Source organism: Passer montanus, unplaced genomic scaffold (assembly GCF_014805655.1).
Source record: "Passer montanus isolate IOZ18808 unplaced genomic scaffold, ASM1480565v1 scaffold27, whole genome shotgun sequence".
NCBI lineage: Eukaryota > Metazoa > Chordata > Aves > Passeriformes > Passeridae > Passer > Passer montanus.
In genome coordinates, this window is record NW_024367372.1 from 3657187 (window position 1) to 3680690 (window position 23504).

The following is a 23504-nucleotide window of genomic DNA, read 5'->3' on the forward strand; positions in this document are numbered from 1 at the left end:
GGAGTGCTGGGTAGGTCCATGTATGCTGGAGATTAGGATTTAAGACTCACAGCAATATGAAATTTGTCTACATCGCATGTGTTGCAGTACTAACATATGGTGATGTTTTGACTTCTAGATGAGCTTGGCTTCTTCCAAGCTGTTAACTTTCATTTTGCTGTTGTAACTCTACAGAATGAGAGACTATAAAATGAAGGAACCTGAACCTTACTTTCAAACACGAGACCAGATCTCATGAGTCTGACATCAGGACAAAAATACCTTTCCCTTCCTGCTGCTGAGCGCAGTTTTGTACATCAAACAAGGAAGGGACGGGGGAAGGAAGGCATGACGCTATCCAAGGTGTGTTTCGGACCAGGACACGCTGTGGGGAAGCCACCTCAGCTCAGAGGCAGGGCAGACCCCCGACCCCGCGTTACCGCCCAGCTCCCCCCGCCCGCCCGGCGAGCTACAGCGGCGGAGCCGCCCCGCATTCCCCGCATTCCGGGGGCAGAGAGCGCCCGCGGCCGCTGCCCCTTCCTCCACCGCCCGGGCCCGGCAGCAATGGGCCGCGGGCAGCCCGCCCAGAGGAGGCGGCGCCCGCCGGGGCCCGGCCCGGGGGCAGGGCGCCGGCAGGAGGAGGAGGAGGAGGCCGGGCGGGGGAGAACCGGCGTGGCAAGGCTCACGCTCGGCGCGGCGCTGCGGGAGCGAGAGGGTCCCGGCGGGAACGGGAGGCGGGCGCGGGTGCCGGTCCCGCATTCCCGGCCCGGCCCCGCGGTCACGTGCGGCCGCGCAGCGCCTCGCCGCGCGGCCCCGCCCCGGCAAGGAGGCGGCGGCGGGGGTTAACCCGTGGCGGGGCGGCGCGGGCGGAGCGGAGCCGAGCGCAGCAGAGCAGGAAGCGCCCGGGGAGGGAGGCGGGAGAGGCGGCCGCGCTCCGAGGAGGAGGAAGGGGGTTGGGAGCCCGGCCGCCGTCGCCGCCTTCGCCTCTTCCTTCCGCCCGCTGCGCGGAGCGAGGCGCGCGGGAGGCACCTGTCACAGCCGCCAGGGCGAGCGCGGCGTCCTCCGCGGTGGGAGGCGGCGGCGGCGGCAGCAGGAGAGGCCCGGCACAGCTCAGCGGGCCCGGCGCGGAGAAGGCTGCGGAGATGATGCCGGTGAGTGAGAACGGGGAGAGTTCGCGTCGTCGCTCCCCGGCCTGGCGCCGCGCTGCCGGGCGCTGGGACGCCTCGCCGTTTCCTGCGGGGCTGCCGGCGGCGGATTGAGTGCGCGGCGCCGCCGTCATCCCCGGGCCAGCCGGGACGGAGAGCTGCGGGGCTGCGGAGACATCGGCGGGCTCCGTGCCGGGGGTGGGGCCGCGGGTCACCGGCGTCCCCGGCTGTGGGGGAGCACGACCTGCCCCCGCCCCTCCACCCGCGGGGGCTGCACCGGCCGTGACAGGTCGGGGGCCGCGTCCCCCCGGGCTGTGGCGGAGCGGCGCCTCACGCACCCCGGCGGGGAGCGCGGGGGTCGCCTCCGGGTCGCTGCCGGCCGCCGAGGCCCGCCGTGAGGCGTGGGGGGTGCGTTGTGTTTGGGTGAGTGGGTGTGCGGGCGGTGTGTCTGCTTGTTTCGGGGTTTTCCACCCAAATCTCGATCCCTCGCCGCCCGGGTGCGGGGAAGGGCTGAACCGTCCCGGGGCAGGCGGCTCCGGCCCTCCTGCCGGGGTCAAGCGAGCGCAGGCAGCGGCACCGTGTCAGCCTGGCTCCTTCCTCGGTTCCTGTCACCGCTTTTGTGAAGTCGTCGCTTATTTATCGAAGACAAACCCTTTCATTTTCCTGCAAACAACCTTGATTGTCTTCTGTGGCAGAATCCCTGTCCGTTTCCTGCCCCCCGCTTCCCTCCCTTGTCGCTGTGGGCTGATGCAGTGGTCAGAAGAGAGTTGTTCCTGATGACTGTTCGTTTTATGACAGGATCCTCTGGGACGGAGTAATAAACAATCACATTCCTTTTGTTGATTTCTTTCAAACTCTATTTGATCTCAAATGTGGCTTTATGAGATACTCCAATATAAGGGGCCATTTGCCATGTTTTCTCTAATTCTAGTAGAAATTAGCTTTTTATTTACCGTTCCTCTGCAGTGTTTGCAGCTGAAGCACTGCAGCAGAATGTTTCTGTGTGAGAACATTAAAGACATCTTTTACAAGATTTTATTACTCTAAATTTGTTTCATGACTGAGAGGAGAAAATAAATAGCTCAAACTGGGTGTAAAATTTCAGATTGAAGAGTGCAGGTAGTGTTTAAAAGCCAGGTATTATGACAAGCTTTTTAACATCATGTGCACTTCAACTTCCAGCTGCTGGGTGCCAAAATACTCTATTGATACGGATGAGAATTGCAGTGCACTGGGCGTGTTAGAAACCAGCAGCAAAGTTCATGGACTTAGACTTGTGCCATGAACTTATGGATGTTAGCGTGTAGAAACAAAAACAAGGTGACAGCTTCATCTTCCATCTCAGCTTGGGTTATGCTTTACATTCGTGAAATTCCTGTTGAAAAACCAGCATGCCAATGACATGCTAAGTCAGGACAAATGTATTTGCTTCCCATTACTAACCCCTGTGTGGGTTTCAGGGTAACGTCAGAACTTGGGTAGTGCAGTGATTGACTCCTTAGAAAGTTTCTTTTTACCTCTTTGAGTGTTTCTGCCAGTGTCTTGTGTTACCTTCTTGCTTGTTCAAATGTGGTGGTTGTTTATATTTGTTGGAAGGTGGTTGAAGATTCAGACTTTTTGCTATGTTTTTGAAATGCACTTCAAAGCATTTTTAACTGACGGGTGAATTTTAATAAAAACAAATTACCTTGCTACAGGAGTAGTAGTGTTGCAGATTAGAGCTTACTGAGTCCAAGTCCTAAAATAATAAATATTTCATTTTTCTAAAGCCATTTTAGATGCTGTTATGGACCGTCTATCAGTCAGGAATATGTATATTTAAATAAATATGTATATTTAAATGGACTCATGACAGTGCCTTCAGTCTTCCAGCTTTTCTTCCCAGCTAGACAACAAGGGTGAAAAAACTGAACTCCATTTACTGGACTCATCAATATATAATATCCAAATAATGTGAACATATGGCTGTAGAACTGGACCAAGTGTTTTAGGTTTTTACTAATTTTTTTGTATTTTGAGAATGGAAAAGTTAGTGATCTAACTTTTTACCTTAGAGAATTCCTTGACTTTATATTCATGGAAGCTTTTTTTTCCCCCCTAAACTTGTTGGATTTTTGTTTGTGGGTATTTTGGGCTTTGGGTGTTTTTTATGTAATTAGCAAAAGCATAAACTAGCAAGAGGAGAGATTTTAATACCTGCTAGACTTACCTACTTGTTACAACAGTTCATCACCATAGTTAAAACTAAGTGTTAAACTTTTGTAGTTTCTTAAGATTCACATTTATTAGACTTGTAGTAATTGATTGGGGCCACTTTTGCATTGGTAATTTTTTTTTTGCATTTGTACAAACATTTTTAAGAGTGAAGAGGTATCTGAAGTCCCTGGTTTTTCCTTTGGTGTTTGTTGTGATTTTTTTTTCTCCCCTCACATGGGGAACAGTGTTACTTCTCAGAGGCTTTTATCAATTACAGTTTCTTTTGTGAGTGGGATACTTCCCACTCTGTTCTTCAGCATCCTTTTCTTAGAAGGATTTTATTCATTATATTTTTTCATATTGCATATTCTGGTTCTAAAAAATACAGAATAACTAACTCTTCTTGGTCCTGAATGCAGTTGGGCTTGAAGAAGAATTAATGATTTAGACTACAGAGATAAGGACTGTGTGTATGATGAGCTCATGATGCTACACTGGATATCACTTCTGCTAACTGTTCCTATAAGTATGCCTTGATTTTTTTTTTAATTTATTTTTTTTCACTGAAAAGTAAAGGTTAGTCTTTCTTGCATTCTTGGAATAAAGTGTGCAAATATCTATGTGGTATTCCTTCAAAGAGGAAATCTTTTGGGTTAAAACAACCAGAGTTATCTTTGTTTGCAGCATTATTGTGGATAAAGCTCCTTTTCCAGCCACTAAATCTGCAGCATGATTGGAGGAACCTAGTTGTGTATATTTTTGTCTATTTGCCCCAGTAGAGAGACTTTTTTTGTGGTACTGTAGAGTTTGTGTTTGAGAGAGTATTGGAAAATTCTCCTTAAATAATGCAAATAATGTTTTTTTTCTTGGATGGTAGTTTCAGAATTACCTCTTTTGTCAAGTATTATCATTTTTCTTGGGCACAAGGGTGCGCACAAGAAAAAACTCACTTATGAGGAGCACAGTTTTCCCACTTATAAAGAAATACAATGCAATAAGGAACTGATATGTTGGAAAAGCGTGTAACACTTTCCTCTTTTTTTGACTTAATTTTGGATCTAATTCTTTCCCAGTATGTGAGGTAACACCACACTAAAGAACTGTGTGTAGTTTGTGTAATATCAATAACGTGGTAACAGAGGTGATGGTGGGTACTGTGTAAGAAATTGTGATGCATTGAATCTTTTAGGAGGAAAAGTTGGTATTTCATGTTCTCCTAGCAGAGCTTTTCTGGTTTTACCTTTTACATGTGAATATCAGTGAGGTTGCAGCCATCATTCACATTTCTGACAGCATCTGAGGAACCTTATGATCTTTGTGTGAGGTTAGAGTTGCTGGACACGTCTGTGTGTAGGACCAGGTAGCTGTGATGGTTGTTTTCACAGAAGGGAGAGTGAAAAGTTTGGAGTGTTTAGTGTTTTTTTTTCCTAATTAATTTTGTGGGACACTGTAAGTCTTCTCTGAAGATGTCCATGACTAAAACATATTTTATGTTAGACTAGAGAATTTATACAGAAGCTCCCGACCTATGAAGATGAATAATGTGACTGATAAAATACAAAGCAAAGATATCTGCAGGAGTATTTTTCAATTGAGCTGGTGAATTGAGAAAAAGTGGGGCGTTTGCTGAACTTTTTGTTGTTTGGTTGGGTTTTTGGTTTGTTTTAAAATGAGTATACATTTGTCCTGTGTTCGGTCTAAAACATTTCCCAAAAAGTCCAAAGTGGGCATTGTTTATTATATTGCTTATAATTTAAAACCTAAATATTCTTAAATTAGTGTTCCCTGTTCTCTTTCCATAGGAAGGTTGCTACTGATATAATTAAACATTGTTAAGGAAGATGTGTCGCTTTAATACACTTAATATTATGAATTTTCATTATATTAATATGAGCAATTTTCAGTGATAAGGAGATAAAATATATTGTGATTAATTCAGAACTGTATAGTTCTCAGCAATACTGATATCCTTGTTTGCTGAATAAATCTGAACTGACTGCAGAGAATAATTTGCATGTTTATCAGCCATTATTAATGGAGTTATTTATTGCAACAAAGCTTAAAGGCCATTTCATGTTTTTTTGGATCATGTCACTATTTTTTTAGGTTGACAGAATATGGCCTATTCTGTGGTAAAAATAAGTTCATCAGCTTCACCATGTCAACAAATGTACTATACACATGCTAGTCTGATAATAGAATATTTGAATATATTTATTAGATATGTGTGGGTCTGTGAAATGTATGAGAAATTGAGGGAAAGGATGCTCTCTCATATTTCAGAGAAAATAATTGTTTGTTTGACAACAAAATTCCATTCCACCAGACTGATTTTTCAAAGCCAAGTTTCATATGAAATACATTGTTTTAAAAAACCCTTGCTTATTCACATATTTATATTCAGATGCATACAGCTGTGGAGCAGCCCCCATAATGCCAAGAGTTGCCCATGGACAGAAAAAAGGCAGTGTTTTTTTGTAAAGAATTTGAAGTCTAATGCTTGGTTTTAAAATCAGTGCTCATGTTTATTATCTTTTTAAGTGTCCAGGGGGTTCGATTTTTTTTTGTCTTTATAAACTATAGGCATCTTTAAAAAGAAAAAAAATCTTTGCTGAGAATAGAGATTTGAAGAAGGAAATAAATTATTGCCTGATTCGAGGAGTGGGGGAAGGCGTCTTGCTCCCTTTCCCTCATGACTCACTGCTGGAATTTACAAGTCTTATGTGTTTGTCTAAATTAAAAGCTTAGTATTACCATACATTAATTACTAGTACAAGATAGCTCAAAATACTTAACCTCTTAAATGAATATGTGAGCCTGGGATACAGGAGGTTCATTCCTGGGTTTGTATAAGACCCCAGCAAAAGGAGATTTTATTTTTTTTTTTCTTAAATTGAAAAATGATATCATTGTATGATCCAAAACATCTTTGAAATCTTTCTGCATTTATGAACAGTTTTTCTGTCAGCCTTGAATCTGGTGTCTCATTTGTTCTTAAATTGTGGTAAGATTTTTAAGTAAACAAATATTCTAAGATAGGAATTTTAACACTTCAGGCTGGTACATTTTTCTGGGAGTTGGGAAATCTGCCATTATCATCTATTAAAGTTGAAAGCATGTAATAATCTTGACTGTGTGAGGCAATTTATCAGTGGAGTGTGCTCAATGTTTTGAGGTTCTGGAAGCAATTTTTTTATGACAGACAATAATAGAATTATATTGTGCAATAATAGACACCATCCTTCAGGAGCAGATTTGTGTGTCAAAAGCAACAATGGGACCTGGAGGACAAAGCATAAATTCTGTAATAATTTATGTCTCAAAGGACCAGCAAGAATACGAACTGCCTAGTGGAGGAACAAAAAATGTTTTGAACTTCAAATTTCAGTCACTTTACTTGGATTTTAGGTCACCCTGTTATTTTTCTTAGATCATGCTTGGAACAAGTACATGTGCTGTACTGGAGAGCAGGTTTATCACTGTGGTGCAGTAGGATGTAGGAGCAGCTGAATTCCTTTCTGGGCTGAGGTTTCACAATAGGGATGAGCTGGGTTAACCATTTCCTGCAGCTCTGGAAGAGGGCTGCTTCCTCTTCCTTGCTGCCCACTCCCACCACTGGCTGTGAATGGACTGCACTGCTTGTCTCAGCAAACCCATCCAGCTCACTAAACACGTAACAGTAGCTGTATCCAAAGAGATTTGCTGAGGTTGATGTACACGTGTGTCTGTGCGTGAGTGTGTACATGTCCGTGTGTGTGTATTGCATGGACTGTTGTCTTGTCCACGTTGGTACAGGAGGGAACAGACTGCTTGGCTAAGATTGATAACAGAGAAGGGATGGGCAAATGGAATCTCTCTCTTCAAGTATTTTTGTTTATTCAGTTTGGGTTATTGTGGAGCTCTGCCCCAGGCAATGTATTTTGAACAGGTGAGTGGAGCAGTGAGGGGAAACTAAAGTCTCTGCAGTGTGGTAACGTTGTTACTTCAGAGATAAGTTATGGCTTCTCCAGTTTCCACATCTTTATTGCGTCCCCAGTAACACTTTACATTTTCTCTGAAATGGGAAAAAGTAAGGGATATTGGTTTTTTGGTAAAATATGTGGTCTTTGAGGAAATCTTGAGAAACAAATATAAAATTGGGACACAAAAAAAAAATGGATAAACCAATAAAATTTAACTGGCATTTGCTAGTCTATCATCATTCCCCATCCCTCACTTTGCAGTAGTGCATTCCTTCTGATTTCTGCCCAATATTTCCTTATTCTCTAGATTCATAGTGTATTCTAGCTTAGTTCTTTGCTAGTGGAAGTACAATTAAGATTTTTTAGTTTCCAGTTCACTGCTTTGCTTAGCAGCAGAATTCTATTTATGTGTGAAGAGTGTAGCTATAAAATACTTTATTTAAGGAATTTCAACTCCAGCAGGAAGCAATTTCATCTAAACTTGCATATGTTGCAGACACTGTATTTAACCCATGTGTCCTTATGTCTGTTTGACAAAAGGATTTCAGTGTTCGCATGATTAAACTTTTGTTTATAAATTGAGAATGGGGGAAGAAATGGAGGCTTCAATTTTATGTAGATGAAATGGGTGTAACTGCAGGGGTGGCTGGTGTCCTGCATCCCTGCTGCCCCCTCTCTTGTATTGGGTCTCTCTGGTATTTATCTGTTCTGTGCTGAGCTGTTTGCAAACTCAGCAGGAAGTTGTTTGCCTTTACTTTTTTTTATTCCTTTGTTCCTTTTGTTGTTTTTTTTTTCCCTGCCAGGATACTTCTCTGCCATCTGAGCACACTGAAAATGACTCAGTGCAGGGTCAGATAAGCACTGGAACCAGCCCAAGAAAGGGCAGAAGTGTGTAGATTGCAGGAAGGATGTAATCAGTTTTATCAGTTTAAGTTTGGATCTTGTAGCCTGAAACGATTCCATGGTGGTGAATGAATATGGATGGGGAGATGGATTCATACCAAAAGCATCTAGTCTAGATCTATGTCCAAAATGGCAAAGAACCTAACTTCCCTGCTCTCTGAAGTCAGAACAAGTAAACAATGAGTTTCTAAGGTCTCTGCCAGGCTAATCTAGAAGAGTCTCTCCAGTCCCAAATCCCATGCTCATAAGCACAGTGCATTGACTAGCATCTGAATTAATTCTGTGTTCTAATCTCCTGGGAGCCACTTGGACACTGGGAGACCAGTAAGCCTTGTTCTCCTTAAATCCACAATGTGTTAGTCCAGACCCACTAAGGTGAATAGCTAAGAATTATTCAGAGTTCCTGTATTAGATGAAAAAGTAGACAGAGCTACATTAACATGTGGATAAAAGTCTTGCCTGTGTTGGTCTCTGGTGTTTAAAGGAAAAGAAACAGAATGGTTTGAGACTGGCAAAGTTTACCACAGCTGTTAAGTACAGGCTTACCTGCTTAATTTTTTTTTTTGAGTTTCTCTAAGAAGCTGGACAAAGTCTTAGTTTATAGTAACAGGTACAGTTTAAGTTGAGAAGACATATTTTGAATGCATTTTTGCATGAGAAAATCCTTTTCTAATCCTGTTTCCTAATGCAATTTGTCTAATTTATATTTCAAGACAGTGCTGCACCTGTTGGTATTCTTACTGCTGCTCTGCAGATGATACTTTCAACATACTAATGGTACTTTCAACATAATTCAACTTTTTATTTTCTTGCCTCCTCCTCCTTCCCCCATGCTTACTACTTCATAAATAAACACACTTTAGAAAGCATATCTGACTATTTTCTGAAATCTTAACCAAGGTGGTGGTCAAAATCTATCCTGAATTTATTCTATCTAGGCAGAGGATTTTTCAAATTACTTAAATCCCAAACATTGTCATAATATGTCTTTAATAAATGTTACTGATATCTCAGTCACTTCCTTTGGAAAGATAAAATGTAAGGAGAGGATATTTTCACATTGTTGTGGTATAATGGATATCTGTAAAATGGTTGGTAGGCTGTTAGTGTTTCATAGAGAGAACAATGTGATAGCCAGAGCATAAACCATGTCATGGTGTGGACAGCATAGGAAACTAGTATCCCTAACAAGTTTAAACAGTTCAACCAGTGGTTATTTGACAGAAACTGTAACACGCTGACAGCTTAACTAACTTGTTTGGGCATCTGAGAAAGCATCTGTGAAGCCATTGCTTACAAATCCTACAAGATAATTTTTATACTACATGGGTATGTTAGATACCTAATTTACTCAAATATATATTGTCAAAGTAGTCAAACCTAGTTCTTAGTGTTAAAGTTGCTATTCAGATCTGTCCACAGAGGAGTGGTTAGATTTTACTGCTGTGTATTTAAAATGCAAGTTCTTGGAATTGAAATTTTGAATGATTTTTCAGGCTAGTGAACGGGTTAATTACTATTCAGGAACCAAACAGTTGGACTGTAGGTATGTTTTGGGAGATGGCTGAGTTCTTGAAACAGTGTCTTGTGAAAATAAACTATGAAACTCTTCTCTGTGTGCAGCCTCATCTCTGCATGCAGCCCTGAATGTCTCAGCATGCCTGATGCTTAATTTCCTAATGTACTGTTTTATTGTCCCAAGTCATCTAAGTTTCAGTCCATTTTAGCTGCAAGTCTGAATCACATACTTCTGATTGTGGAAAAAAGATCTGTAATGGTTGACCTCCTTTACACTTCTAAATCTTGTCAGGTTCAATGCAATCATTTTAAAACCATATCACATGGATTTGAGTCTATTCTAGCCCATGTCACTTGGAAATCTTTTCAGTGCTTCTTCTGAATAGTTTTTTTGGTCTTCTAATAGTACAGTGAGGCTGTCATTTTATTGTTATTTATTAACACTTCAGCAAGGGCTTGTTAGATATGGGAAGGTGCTATACATAGCCAGGCTTTACACTCAAACAAATAAATTTCAAGTCTTGTTTGCAGTGCTCTCTTCCTGCCAAATTCCTGGCTGCAGTACTTTATTTTTACCTTTTCCCCTCACCCCTAGATGGTGGAGAGCAATAGTATTTGTTTTTGTCAAAGTGATAGCAGGTAAAGTTATGAAGGAGGTTAAATCAGTTTAAATTCTGATAAACTGTTCTGTTTACTTCAGTGTGATTTTGAAATCCAGTTCAATACTTACATTGGAATAATTTTATTTATATATCAAGTATTTTAGTTTTGCTTATTTTTAGCTAAACATAAAGTACTTTTGAATTGGATCCACTTTTCTGAGTACCAATCTCTAGAATATTTTGATAGAGGAATTCTTGTGTTTATGGTTCAAAATTATAACCTGAAAAAGCACTTTAAGGGACATAAAAGACACACGACATCAGAGGATTTACTGTACAGTGTTTCTAATATGGTATTTTTGTGTTTCTGGATGTTTTGTAACATTCAACCAGAAAAATCTTTGTGATTTGAGTCTTCAAGGCATTACTGGATTACCCCCATTTGCTGCTGCTCCCTTCCCCCAGCCATCTGAAATTACCAAATACTGCTCAGTTCTGAAGAACTGAGAAGCTTTGACACAAAATTACAAGGAAGCTTGATCTAGAGCGTGCATGTAGTTGCCCTTATCTTTTCTGAGCAGGAAAAAGCTTTTGGTCAGCTTTTTCTTATTATCTGTCTAATGATTTAGAAATTTTTCAAGCACTGAGGTTTCAACAGCCTCTTTTCTTCCAGTGCTCAGGGGTGAGTGTTCTGATGTGTCTGAATTTGTCTTCCTCCCCCACTACACCTGAATGGGGACCAAAGTCTTTCAGTGATTCTTATTTTTAAGTAGTGCACTTTTCTTGTGAGACGAGGTGTGTTCAAATATGTGAAAGAAAGCAAAAATAAGAATGTTTATTCCATTATGACTACAGATACTGATATATAAAACCATACAAATCTACATGAAAACAGTCTGGTTTCCCGTGGGCTTTGGGGTGCCACTGTGTTTCTAACATCATTGGGAGAGCAGACTGTAAAATCCCTTCCATTCATTCCAGCCTCATATGGGAAAACGGAAAAACCTTAAAACTCATCCTCTGTGTAGGTTATTGCATGTACAGTTGTTAGTGTAATGGAACATCATGTTTTTACCTCATGCAGTAGGCTTAAAAATGCATAAATCTTGCTTGTCAGTTTACTGAAGTGGAAGGGATATGTAAACCTAGGTACCTGTCTCATTAAGTGTTATTAATTTATAATGATCTGTGAAAATATTGATTTTGTTGTTATTGTTGATAGGGTTTTGTTTTTATGTTTGTTTTCCCAGTATGATGCATGGATTTTTGCTTGATCCTACTGTAGAAACAGAAAGAGAATACATACAAAAAACCCCAAGGTGTTTGGGTTTTTAAAAGTCTTGGATGTAAGTTATAAGAAGTTAATTTTCATCTGGACGTAATATTAAGGTGTCTGTTCAGATTCATTTTCCACAAATATGGAGAAGCTTAGCTTAGAGAGCCTCTGTGCAATCATGCATATTTGTAGTTAAGCATGTTTAAATAAATTGTACATTTGCACATTCAGCATTTATAATATGGCTTATATAGCAAGAGCAGAGAAGTGACAATAGTGAAAGAGTAAAATAGGCTGGCAAAGTGACACAAAAGTTATTAAAACAAATAAGCAAACAATTAATTTGAAGTTATTGCTACTCTGCATGCAGTATGGTGTTACATTCCTTCTGAACTCTTGCTTTTTTTCTTGTTCATTACTTCTCTAAGTGTTCTTAGCTGCTCTCACCTACTAGTTTTGATCTCTAGCTTTATTATATTCAGTAGTTTTCCATTTTGTATAGGCATTTGATGCAAAGTTGTATACATTTTAGAGAATTAGACTTTTGAATTTTCCTTTATATTCTTTTTTCCTACATCATTCCATGTAGTTTTCAGAGATCATGAGTGTATTAATATTGAAGTACTTTAGTGGGATCACAGGCTGCAATTACTTTCCTGCTGAGTGATTTACATAGTCTGCAGGTGTATAGATTTGCTACATATGAGCCTTGTCATACAGAGCAAGATTGTTGGGATTTTTTTTTTTTTGCATTTAATGTAGGAAAACAGCTTATGTCAGTGAAATAGTGCATGTATCTTACCTCCTTCATTTAGAACATTCAAAACTTCCTGACATTTTAGTGAGAAAAATCCCCTTCTTTCTTTAATTTAGGATTTTGAGGCTGATACATTAAGCAACCAGAGACTGGTATTATCTCTCTACTTATAGCCTAGATTTGTATTTACCTGTCTGACAGTAACAGTTCTAAAGCAGCCAAATGCCTGCAGTGGATCAGGTACTCAGTGTGGAGAGGATTCTTTCAGACAACATAAGGGGCTACTCTGTGTTTGTATTGGTTTTATTATTTATCTGATTTAACAAATTACACACAGATGTTTTCAATTATTTCAGGAGGGAATGACAGGATGAAAGGGAAATTCAGTGACACATGTTTATTTTAGTTCCTATTCTTCTTTTGAAAGAACCCAGTTATCCAATAGATAGGACAGGCTTTAGTGTTTGATCCTCCCATATACTGCTGGCGTGCATGTCGGCCTTGCCTTCCTAAGGAAGGCTTTTATAAGTTTGGGGGACAGTTTAGAGGAATTCAGACCATAGCCGTGGTTGAAAGTGGCACAGTGTGTGTTAAAACAGGCCCAGCTTTTCCTCTCAAATATTTATTCATGTGATAGTTTGTTTTTCTGGCAGATCAAGATACAATCTGGTTTTGGAGAACAACCAGATTAGATTTTTTCCATCCTTCCTAAAGCAAAACAACCCTTCCCTTTTAAGAAATAACCTTGAGTTTCTCATTTATTTAAAATATTCTTAGTGCTAACAAGTTAATTTTTTTAAAGTTGCAGTATTTTAAACATCTGACACTATTCTACCAATGATATTCTCAATAAATCTCTCAACATGGTACATGTTTGCTGTGCAGGAAGGAAGAATGCTGCATGGGATCAGAATGTTTTTGTTAGTGACACAATGTGTTATGGAGGGACAGTAGATTCTGAATGTCAAAGCACATCAAATAAAGTATCTCATTAGCTTTGTCTGCTCTGCTGCTGCTGGTAGGGAAGGGTAAAGTAAAAATGCTGTGGCTCACAGGCAAAGTTGAGAGCTCCATACTTTTCTGTTCTTGCTGTTAATGCGCAATGTGCTGCACAAAATGTGGCTCATAGCTCAGAGAGGTGAGTTGTCTGATTCTGCTGATATTTCATAGTGTGGATCAGTTCGTTTGGGTTTTTTTTGTTTTGTTTTTACCCTTACCCTCCTCTCTCCCTTTTGCTCTGGGAAGGGAATGGATCAGGCTGCAGAATTTTGCTTTGCTCCTGCAGTTGTAGAGTAAAGGCTAAATGCCCTGTTGGTGCTGTGGCACTGCCTGTTCCCCACACCCGAGTCCTCTGTAGTGCTGACAGGAAAGATGATAAACATTTGCTGTCCTTTGACATGATGAGACAGTCAGAAACATAGTTTACAGTTTATATTCCCGTGAATTATGTTAAACAAGAAGACAGACTTTGACAAGGATGGAGTAGTGCCTGAACTACAGAATTTTTAGGTATAGGTATATGGTGGTGGTGTTTTTTAGCTGGTTGTTCCACTTAAAATTTTTTTCATTTAAGAAAATTTGTCATGGAAATGTCTTTTGACAATTGTTAGGATCCTTTGCTCTTAGGACTTCTGGTCCTGTCATTGCCCCTTCAACAGGAAAATCACTTCAGTGTCTTTTTGAGTCAGTCAGAGACTTACATGTGAATTTATTTAAGATAAATACTTACTGCTTGTCATTATTATAATAGCAACAAAGACTACTATTGCACAATGAGAGGATAGCAGAACTCCTGTACTGCAACCTTGCCTAATTAGGTGAAACTTGATCTAGCCTATCTTGTTCCTGTCACAACCGTGGCCTGTCTTGTTTCTTTAGAACATCTTATCACTGCTCGTCATTACTGCCTGAATTCATGTGCCAGTAGACCAAAAATACTCCATTTAAGTAGTTTTTCACTGTAGTTGTTGCACTGTTATTAGGTTTTAGCTTTACACAACGTTTTTATATTCACTGCTATTTACAACTGTCCACATGAAGAATATTTTAAGGATGGTTCTTCAGAATATTGTAAAAGCATCAAAAGGGAAATCTTGGCTACCAAAAAAGACTGGACTTAAATCTAAACAGTGGACCAAGGACAGAATTATAAAAAAGAAGGTGGGACAACATTGTTTTTTGTTTATTTGCTGTAATCTTAAGCAGTTTTGGATTTCTTTTAGTAAAACCAAACAGTGACTCTTTATAATGGATTAGAGTGTGTGTGTGTGTGTGTGCGTGTGAGAGATTTTTACTTGAACAGCAGGGTTTTTTGCCTTATATGAGTTTCTTCTGTATATAAAATGCCTGAAATTTTTAGTTTACCTTGCATATCTTGATTCATTATTATTAGTTTCTGATTCAACCAAAGTGGACTTCTGAGTATAAAACAGTAGCTTTTAATTTTTAAATCTGCCACCTTAAAACTAAAGAAATGTTTTGAAAAGAGTTATTCCACCCTGATGGAAGGAAAATTCTGCTGGTTTGTCTGTTGAATCCCCAAGGATGTATTCAATTTTCATTTACTATTTTTTTACCAAGCCAGATAACATCTTTACATCTAAGATTGAATTGCTGGTATTCCCTGAAAGAAATGCACTAAACAATCAGTATTTTGTTAATACTTCCTGCTTAGTGGAAGAAAGCTATGGTAGTACTTTCTGCATTCACACTATTGAAACTAAAGAAGAAAGAATAGTGCTTGTTCCATTTACAACACTACATACGGTTGTGTGTCTATAGAATTTGTAGAAATTGTTCCTTGTTTGTAAAATGATAAAGCTATGATCAGTGCTGCAAATCACCTTTATTATTTGACAAAAAGCATGATCTTTAGTAAAAATACCATGTTGATTTGTTTTGTTTGGGTTTGTGGTTTCGATTTTTTTGTTTCATGGGGTGTCTTTTTCTTATTTTGTTGAAATGTTTGTAAAAGAAAAGATACAAATGCCTGTCTTTGTATCCTATGCTTTTTCCATGGGGTGATTTTTCAATGCAGTAGATAGGTCAGGCTTTTCTGGAATTCAGTGGATTTTGGATGACTTTGCTGTAGCTGTTGACAAGGTCGAACACAAGACTGTAGAAACATCAGCACCTCCCTGTCCTTAACCTTGGCCAAAATATTTTTAATAATTTGAGAACATTTGGTTCTATGGTACAAATTCAGTGGGACACTTCTGTTACGTGCAGATTTTAAATTGTTTTCTTTCAGGAAAATTGACTCAAACCCTCACACTGAGCTCTGCTCTTCCCCTTTGCCTGGTGTTGTCAGACTGAGCTTTGTTTCCAAGTAAATTGCAGTGTTGCCAAATGCAATATACAAAAAAACTTGAATGGGATTTTGCTTCATATCCCCACCTAATAAAAATAAAATATGAAATTTTTTTGTTGTTCTTATCTACCATCTGGTTCTGGAATCTTGGTGGAGGGTGTCCTTTTGTGTAGAGTTTGAGGTTCAGGGGGTTTTTTGTGTGTGGTTTTTTCTGGTTTGGGTTTGCAAGTGGGGGTTTTTTTTGTTTGTTTGTGTGTGGTTCTTTGGTTTGGGTGAGTTTTTTTTTTTAAACCTTTCATTTTAGTGAACACAACTTTTTTTTTTTTTCCCCCCTGATTTTCCAGCTGAGATTATTATGTAATAAAAGGATCTCTGAAGCTGAGTCATCTTGAATTCATTTAGTTTTGGTTTTAATTTATTACCAGTTCACCCGTGTGTACTGCGAATTTTACAGCACTACAGTTATGTTGTTCTTCAATCACACCTTCCTTAATGATTTGGAGAATAAAATATTTAAGAGTATTTTTAACACATTATTCATATCTCATCAGTTGATGAAATGGAATGGGCAGCTTATACTTCAGGACTGTTTTAGTAACCTTGTGATGCATTTGAGGTGGAGCATACTGGTTACCCTGTCAGATATGAAACATTTTGATCTCTGAACATTAGAACTAAGTGATGTGTGGGATGTTGTACAATGAGATGCACTTGTAGTGCCACAGTGGTTCCTCCCTCCCTCCCTTTCCCGAGGTGCTGTGAGGCCACACCTCACCTTGTACTGGGGGTCCCCACAAAACACTGAACCGTTTCATTTGGAGGACCCTGACCTGAAGATGTGAAGAATAGTGAACTATGAGCATCATGTTCATATTTTATCAAATAGGGCTGGTGGAGTTTATGGACAATTGGAAAGATGACTGCACCAGTGCAGCCTTGTTTTGATCTGGAGTCTTGCTGTCCTCCAACCTTCTGACCTTTCCTGTGTATTAGTAATATTTTGTGCCTTTGCAGCAACTGCTGCAGGTTTCTGAGAGTTTAGTAGGAATCCATTGTTTAAGGAATCCTCATATTTCTAGGCCTTATCAACTTCCAAAATCCTTTGTTACAGCTGGGCTATTTGCTAGTTTCTTAAATAAATTAGAATTTTTTTTACTTTATAATGAATCAGTATAAAATTTTGATAGCTGATTTTATTGGTTTGTTTCAAGCTGCTTTAGATAAATCTTTCAATTTTCTATTGAAATTAGGCAGGTAGTACTAGATGAGGTTTGTCATTTGAAAATTAACAGAAAAAAAATATTCCAGAATATAAGAAAGGGTATCCTTAATGAAGACAGCAAGTATCAAAAAAACCCTCTGGAACTTCTTCAGAGCTGTTTGAAGATCAGTCTGCTGCTCTTGGTAGATAATTTGCAATGATCCCATAAGAAATCATATAATGCTGATTTGCAAGGTGAGAACTTAAGTATTGAATCGTCATGAACATTGTAAGCATTGTAAGATCAGAGCAGAAAATCTTTCAGGAAGAATCTCCAGTTTCCACCTTTTAATGATAATTGTGTGTATTTTGAAAAGATAGCATATGGCCCACTGGCTTTTAAACAGTGAAAGAAAGCAAAATTTCAGAGCCTTGTTTTGGGGAGAATAAAAGTCCATTTTTAGTCTGTGTTGTCTGATGAAGAAATATTATCAGCCAGAACTTGTTAGTGTACCTAGAATTATCCCTGTGTTCCAAAGTCTCTTACATAGTAACCGGTGTCTTGACAGTCCTTTGGTAGAATTATTTGCGTCAAGGAGCAACAACAAGATCTCTTGCTGTTCCTCCAGATGTAGCAATTTAGGAATCAAGCCAAAAGATAATATGATGCAGGGATGTTGAACTCATTCTGTAGCAAGTGCCAAATTATATTTTCCACTAGAAAACATCACAAGAGGCATCTTTTATAGATTTCTCTAACTTCAGGCTGTGTTGCTTTAGCTGATGATGATAAATATTGCACTTGGACAGATACTCTTCTAAAATAGCAGTTTTATATGTAATGCAATCTTTGTTTTTTTCGTTTGTCCCTTTTAAACTATACTCATTTTCCCCTGCTGTAGCCATAAGTTTACTGCCCACCTTTTAAATTTTATGTAAATCTCAGCTCCTGCTTGATTTTAGCAGAACTGTCTGAATCTAAAACAAGGCATTTAAATGTTTTAATAATAACAAACAGCTTCCCTAAAGATAATGTCTGGAGATCTGGCAGTGGTTCCCTCCCATGGATTGACTCTGACTTCTTATATAGCAAAATGTAGTCTAAAATCTGATGTAGGATTATAATGCCTAAGTGATGTCACTCTTGTGTCCTAGGCAGATGCTAGAAACTTAACATTTGTTAGGTCAGTTGTTTTTTTAGTCCTGTTGATATTTTGCTTCTCACAGCCTGTAGTTTGTGGGTTGTTTTTGTTGTTTACACAAGTGGACTCTTAGTTGCTATTGTTTTCAGTAGGTGTTGTTTTCCTAGAGCTCTGAAGTCTTTCAGTGAACTGCAGTGAACCTTTCATTTAACAGTTTGTGGATCTGTCTTGCTGATGATAGTTGCTGTCTCCTTCCTTTGGCAAAAATGCTGGCTTATTTCCCTGCAGGTGTAAGGGGCTTCAGATTGCAGATCTACAATGATGCTGTAGCTCTCTTTCTGTCAAAGAAAAGAAAGTGTCCTAAGTATCCCCTCAGCAAACAAGTGCCAGGTAGGTGTAGGTATTTGAAACAGCCTGAGTCCTGTTGAACACCTGCTGTTGCACATGACAGCTCATGAAAGGGGCAAAGGCAACAATCCTGGAAATCCTGAGAGGAAATCTCTGGTTCTGTCAGTTCTTTAAGCCTTCACAACATGTAGGCCTTAAACAAAATTTTCCTACATTTTTATAAGATTTTATTTTAAATCTGTACTTCTGCCTTTCTAAAAGAGGAGTTAAACTCCTCTGCAAGAGGAGTTAAATATTTAATTAAATTATTCCTGCGCTTCAGCAAGAGAAGTAATTTTATGCACAACTATTGTCTGACAAGTTCCTGGCTGTGCTTTCTGTGGGCAGGTTGTCTATTGCAGAGCATGGTGAAGGTGGATCTCAACATGGATCTTTTTTTTTTTTCCAGTGATAGCAAAATAGCAAGTTAATGTAACTAGCATATGAACTGATGCAAAAAAAAGCTTTTGTGAGATAAGTGTATTGAAGTACATTTCGGCAGCATGAACTTTTCAGATTTGATCAAAATCAAAAGTGTTGACCATAAATAATATGACCTTGTTCATATTTTTGAGTAACTGCATGAATGCTTGAGTTACCAATAGTAAAATTTAAGGTTTTAATGTTTGTTAGTAGCCTATAGCTGAATACATTTTTTGTGTCTTAGATTCACTCCCAGTTTAGTGGATTCTTTTGCAGGCCATATGGAGGCAGTTTGCTGCAAATTTGAAAGTGTATTGAGAAACTATTGGTTTCACAAGCCTACATTTTGGCAGAAAATTTTGCTCATTTTTTTATTCTGTGCAAGCTGAAGTCTGTTGGTTGCACTGCCTTTGTGAATTTTACTAATACAGTCAAAAACATCACTGGGCTTTAAATTTTGTCCTGAACTCTTAAGTTTACACAGCTTGAATATGAGTAGGATGTGAGGAAAGCTGTTCAGAAATATGAAAATTGATTGCAGTAATTTCTCACACCATATATGGGGAATGATACAAGAAGATGTTAGAGTAAAGAAATCTTCTGGTAAAACCCACAGTAATTGATAATACATTTGCTGTATGTCCTGATGTTTTAATTTGAATTAAGTCTCATAAACATACTGCAAGAAATTCTTCAAGAGATTTATTTTTTAAAGTAACAGCTTCATTCTGAAGATAAATCATTATTGGAAAAAAACATGCTGGTGAATAACTTGGATTTATTTCTTCTGAAGTCCCAGTAGTATAAAGAAATACTCGTGACTGAGTCAAGACAGGATCTTTAGATGGCTTTAATTCAAACAGCTCTGTGGTTATAATTTCATAGTCTGTGGGTTTTTTAATGTAATTGCTTCAAGTTTTACCTAATTAAGTCTATAATCATAAAAAGGGCTGTGTTCCTGCTGCAGCAAAAATGAAAACTCTGCTTTAATGCTTAAATGTACAATTTCTACAAGTGTAGCTGATGGAAGTTTTATATAATAGCACGAATGCCAGGCAAGCAAACTTGCATGAGGTAATTGATAACTTGTAACTTTTTTTCTGACCATTCTGCATACAAAGTTGTGTATATTGATATATCTCATCACCAAAGGGATGATTTTTGTAAGTATTCACATTTTGCTTGCCTCTCATTCTATAATTTTTCTAGTAGCAGAAATCCTTAGTCTTACTCAAAGTTCTTATTTGGTTGATAGGACTAGGACATTTCAGTAAGATATGGGTTTGGAATTTCCACTTAAAACTCTATTGTAGTAGCAAACTCCTGGGACTCCTGAGTTAGCAAAATCCAGGACAAAAGTTGTTAAAATTCTTGGGGCATGCTGAGGTCTCAGCAATTCTAGAGAGATTCACTTTGAACAAGTTTTGTCTTCACTGATTGTTCTCATCTCGGAGTTTTAGGCACCGCTAAAAGCTCTGACATGGCAAAGCACTGCAAGATCATGAATGAACGTTTTGGAACTCTTTGTTAGGGGAAAATGCATGGTGAGAAGATAATGCCTTCCAGTTCCTGTGCAACAGAAGGATTGAAGTTGGCATTTCTATCAAAAATTGTTTTGTACTTTAAGTTCATTGTGTGTCAGCCTTGTATTTGAAATGTCTGTTCAGTGATCTGCTAGGAGAGAAGGGGTTTTGTTTGTTTTTTTTCTTGTTCATTTACACAGTGAAATTTCTAGGCGGTTTAAAGATGAAAAAAAAAGGTAAAGAGAGAGTCTAATATGACTACACAGTAGCAAGTGACTTTAGCCATATTAAATATCTGGTATGTTTTTAAATTGCAGTCATACGTTGGATAATTCTTAAATTGACGAAAGTTTTTCAAAAAATTCTCTCTTATCCACTCTACCTTTAATATCATATAAGCATTCTAAATTTGAGTCATAACAATAATAGCACAAAGAGAAAAATTCATGTTTTTCATTTTCTTGGGATGTAGGCGAGTTTTTTTTTAAATTTGGGTTTTGCTGGAGTGATCTTGCTTTTAAACTTTGCTATATGTGTCTTTCTTTTTTAAATTATGGACATAAAATTACATGTAGGAAAAGTAATGATCTTCACATCAGATTTTGCCAGGAACTCTGGTTTTGTTTGGAAATGTGGGTTTAAGTTAAAAAATGGTTATATGGAAAATAAAAGGCCAACTGAATATTCGCCGTCTTTAACCACAGAACTCACTTCCTTTTTTGTAGTAGAATATGCCAATATTGCTATAAGAACATAATCTTAAACCTGTTTTTACTTCTAATGTTTCAGCATGTTCTGAAATAATACTTGTCTGGTTCCTTTCCAATAGCTTATATACCTCATTTTGGTGTGAGTAGGATATCAGGAAATGCCTACTTACATGGACTTTGTTGTTTTTACAATAATATTATCAGCTGCCTGACTTAGTAAATTGGCTTGGACATAAAGCAATGAAGGTGTGGGTGTACAACTTTTCTTCTCAAGCTGCCGTGTTTTGGGTCTTGGTAGCATGAGGTAATAGCTGAGAGAGATGTAGTTCTTGTCTCCATAAAAATTGTTAAAGAGGATTTAGTTAACTGTACACTTTTTTAATTCACTAGCTGAAGATAAAGAAAAGGACTTTGTTCAGCAGTTGGAATTTTGGCTTTCTAGACCATACCTTAGCTAAGAATCAACATGCTACATCGGCTATCTTTGGGGTGGCAGTTTAGTTTTATTGCAGTCATAAATAATTGCACACATTGTACTAAGGGAGTGTAACTTAAATGGCAAAACACAAGTAGTGGGGTCAAGGTGGATTCTAGGACAGCCAGACCAAGCTCATTTAGAAGAAAGGCCATTAGACCCATTTGAAAGATGATTTGTATTTGTATAGTTGTGTGTAAGGCATTTAGTTGACACTAGTGGGATCTCTGCTGTGGTAGATAAATTGCATGTATCTCCTTGGCACAGCTCTTGGAATCTTGGTTAGTGATGAAGAAAGCGATGAACTGGATGGTTACAGAAGTCTAAGGAGACAAAACAATATTTATCACCTCGTTGGCAGCACAGTGCAGCATATTAGTGACTTAGACTTGTGTCTGATGTGTTCTTTTAGCCAGAACGGCAAAGGAGGATCTCCAAGGAAAATAATGAGGTTGCTTTGCAGGTGCACATAAGGCATGGTGGACAGCACTGAAAAAAACCATAAAAACACCTGTTAATGTTAAAAACACATGGAGAGTAGAAACAGGTGTAAAGGGCCAATTTGACATAAATTTCTTGATAGAAAGTGAAAAGTGATAAGAAAGAAGATTGAAAGTGAAAACAAATTATGCTTATCAAGACTGACACAGAAAGGCAGCTGGGTAAAGGCTATATGATTTTTATTTTGACAGTTATCATGAGTGAAAAAGGCACACCAGCAAAATGTTGGAAAATGTTTTTTACAAGTTTGCAAACTGAGAGCATTAGCTGGACCACTTTATGGAAAAAAAACACCTTTCTCTGTTTTACATATGGTACAGGAAAAGTAGAGATAGATCTGTGACAGAAGACTGAGAAAATGGTTTATGTCAGAGATGTCTACACTGCAGCTCAGGGTGATTAGGTACCTGTATGTTATGATGAATGAAATCTAGGGAATCATTGGAGAAACATGGCTAAGGACTGTGTTAGAGCCTTGTAGAACTTGAATTGACAGCTAGGCATTCATAAGAGTCAATTGAAGATTGCTAACATTTCAGTTTCCTTAGCAAGAGATCAGGTCTAGGTAGATAAAACTGTCGTCTGTGTGAGTGATGCCTATTGAAAGTTTTGTAGGTGACATTATTCAACTGTAGAAAGAGGTGAGATAATAAGCAAGGAAAATGTTCTTGTAGGTTTATCCCTGTCTCTATCTCCTTGAGAAACTGCAGGAATGATGAAATGTATCCTTTAAATAATACATGAAGTATGGTTTGAAGAGGGAATGGATGAAGGGGAGAGACCACGCTAAGAGCAATGCGTGCAAGTGTTAGACAGGGATCTGTTGGACAGAGAAGATTCGGGTGGAGGACTGATTCCAGGTCCTAGGAGGAGGTCATCTGTCAGCTGGGAAGTGAGATGACAGTAGTTTAGAAGCCAGCTTGGGAGGTTTGCTGTAGCTTCTTTGGTATGTAAAAGACCTGTAATGTGATGACATACACTGGAGTTTGCATGAAGGTTAAAAAAAAGAAAAACTGAGTGAAAATAAATGAGAATTTGTGAAATTTGGAATCAAACCATTGGTTGGGTAGCAGGAACCATAGAGGGGAGTAACAGGCAATACCCATGTGTGTGGTAAGAAGGAAGAAGTGTCAAGTTTGGAGCTTGATGTTTATTGTGGAAAAAAGTAATGATTTAGAATCCCTGAGATGATTTTCATATGAGTGTTAGGTTGATCCTGTTGTGTGACATTGTGTTCATGTATTAAAAACTATGACTTGAGAGATGATCAAAGAAATGCTACAATGGTTGTGGTCACAATTTTACAAGAGAAGTTTTATTCAGCTGCTCCTGTTTAGAAAACAATTTAAAATGAGAAATCAAAGACTTTATTAGTTGTTTTGTGTCCTAATCTTTGGTGAAGAATGTTTTTTTCATGTAACTGGTTTACTTCAGTGGGTATACTTGGGTATTTCATGTGTATGCTTCACTTTTGTTCCTCAGCAGCAAATTTCC

General features: G+C 38.8%; 1 protein-coding gene across 5 annotated transcripts in view; it reads left to right on the forward strand.

Moving 5' to 3' along the window:
* Positions 1-612: 612 nt before the first annotated feature.
* PPP1R13B (protein phosphatase 1 regulatory subunit 13B) overlaps positions 613-23504 on the forward strand; it is a 69520-nt gene continuing 46628 nt past the window's right edge. For 4 of the 5 annotated variants that reach the window (XM_039712508.1, XM_039712511.1, XM_039712509.1 and 1 more), the window contains exon 1: positions 613-1130. In XM_039712508.1, coding sequence (XP_039568442.1) covers positions 1122-1130 — 9 coding nt within the window. In that variant the 5' untranslated portion in view covers positions 613-1121. Of the gene's footprint in view, positions 1131-14274; positions 14499-23504 lie in introns of those variants that run through there. The other variant, XM_039712510.1, reaches the window with a different exon arrangement.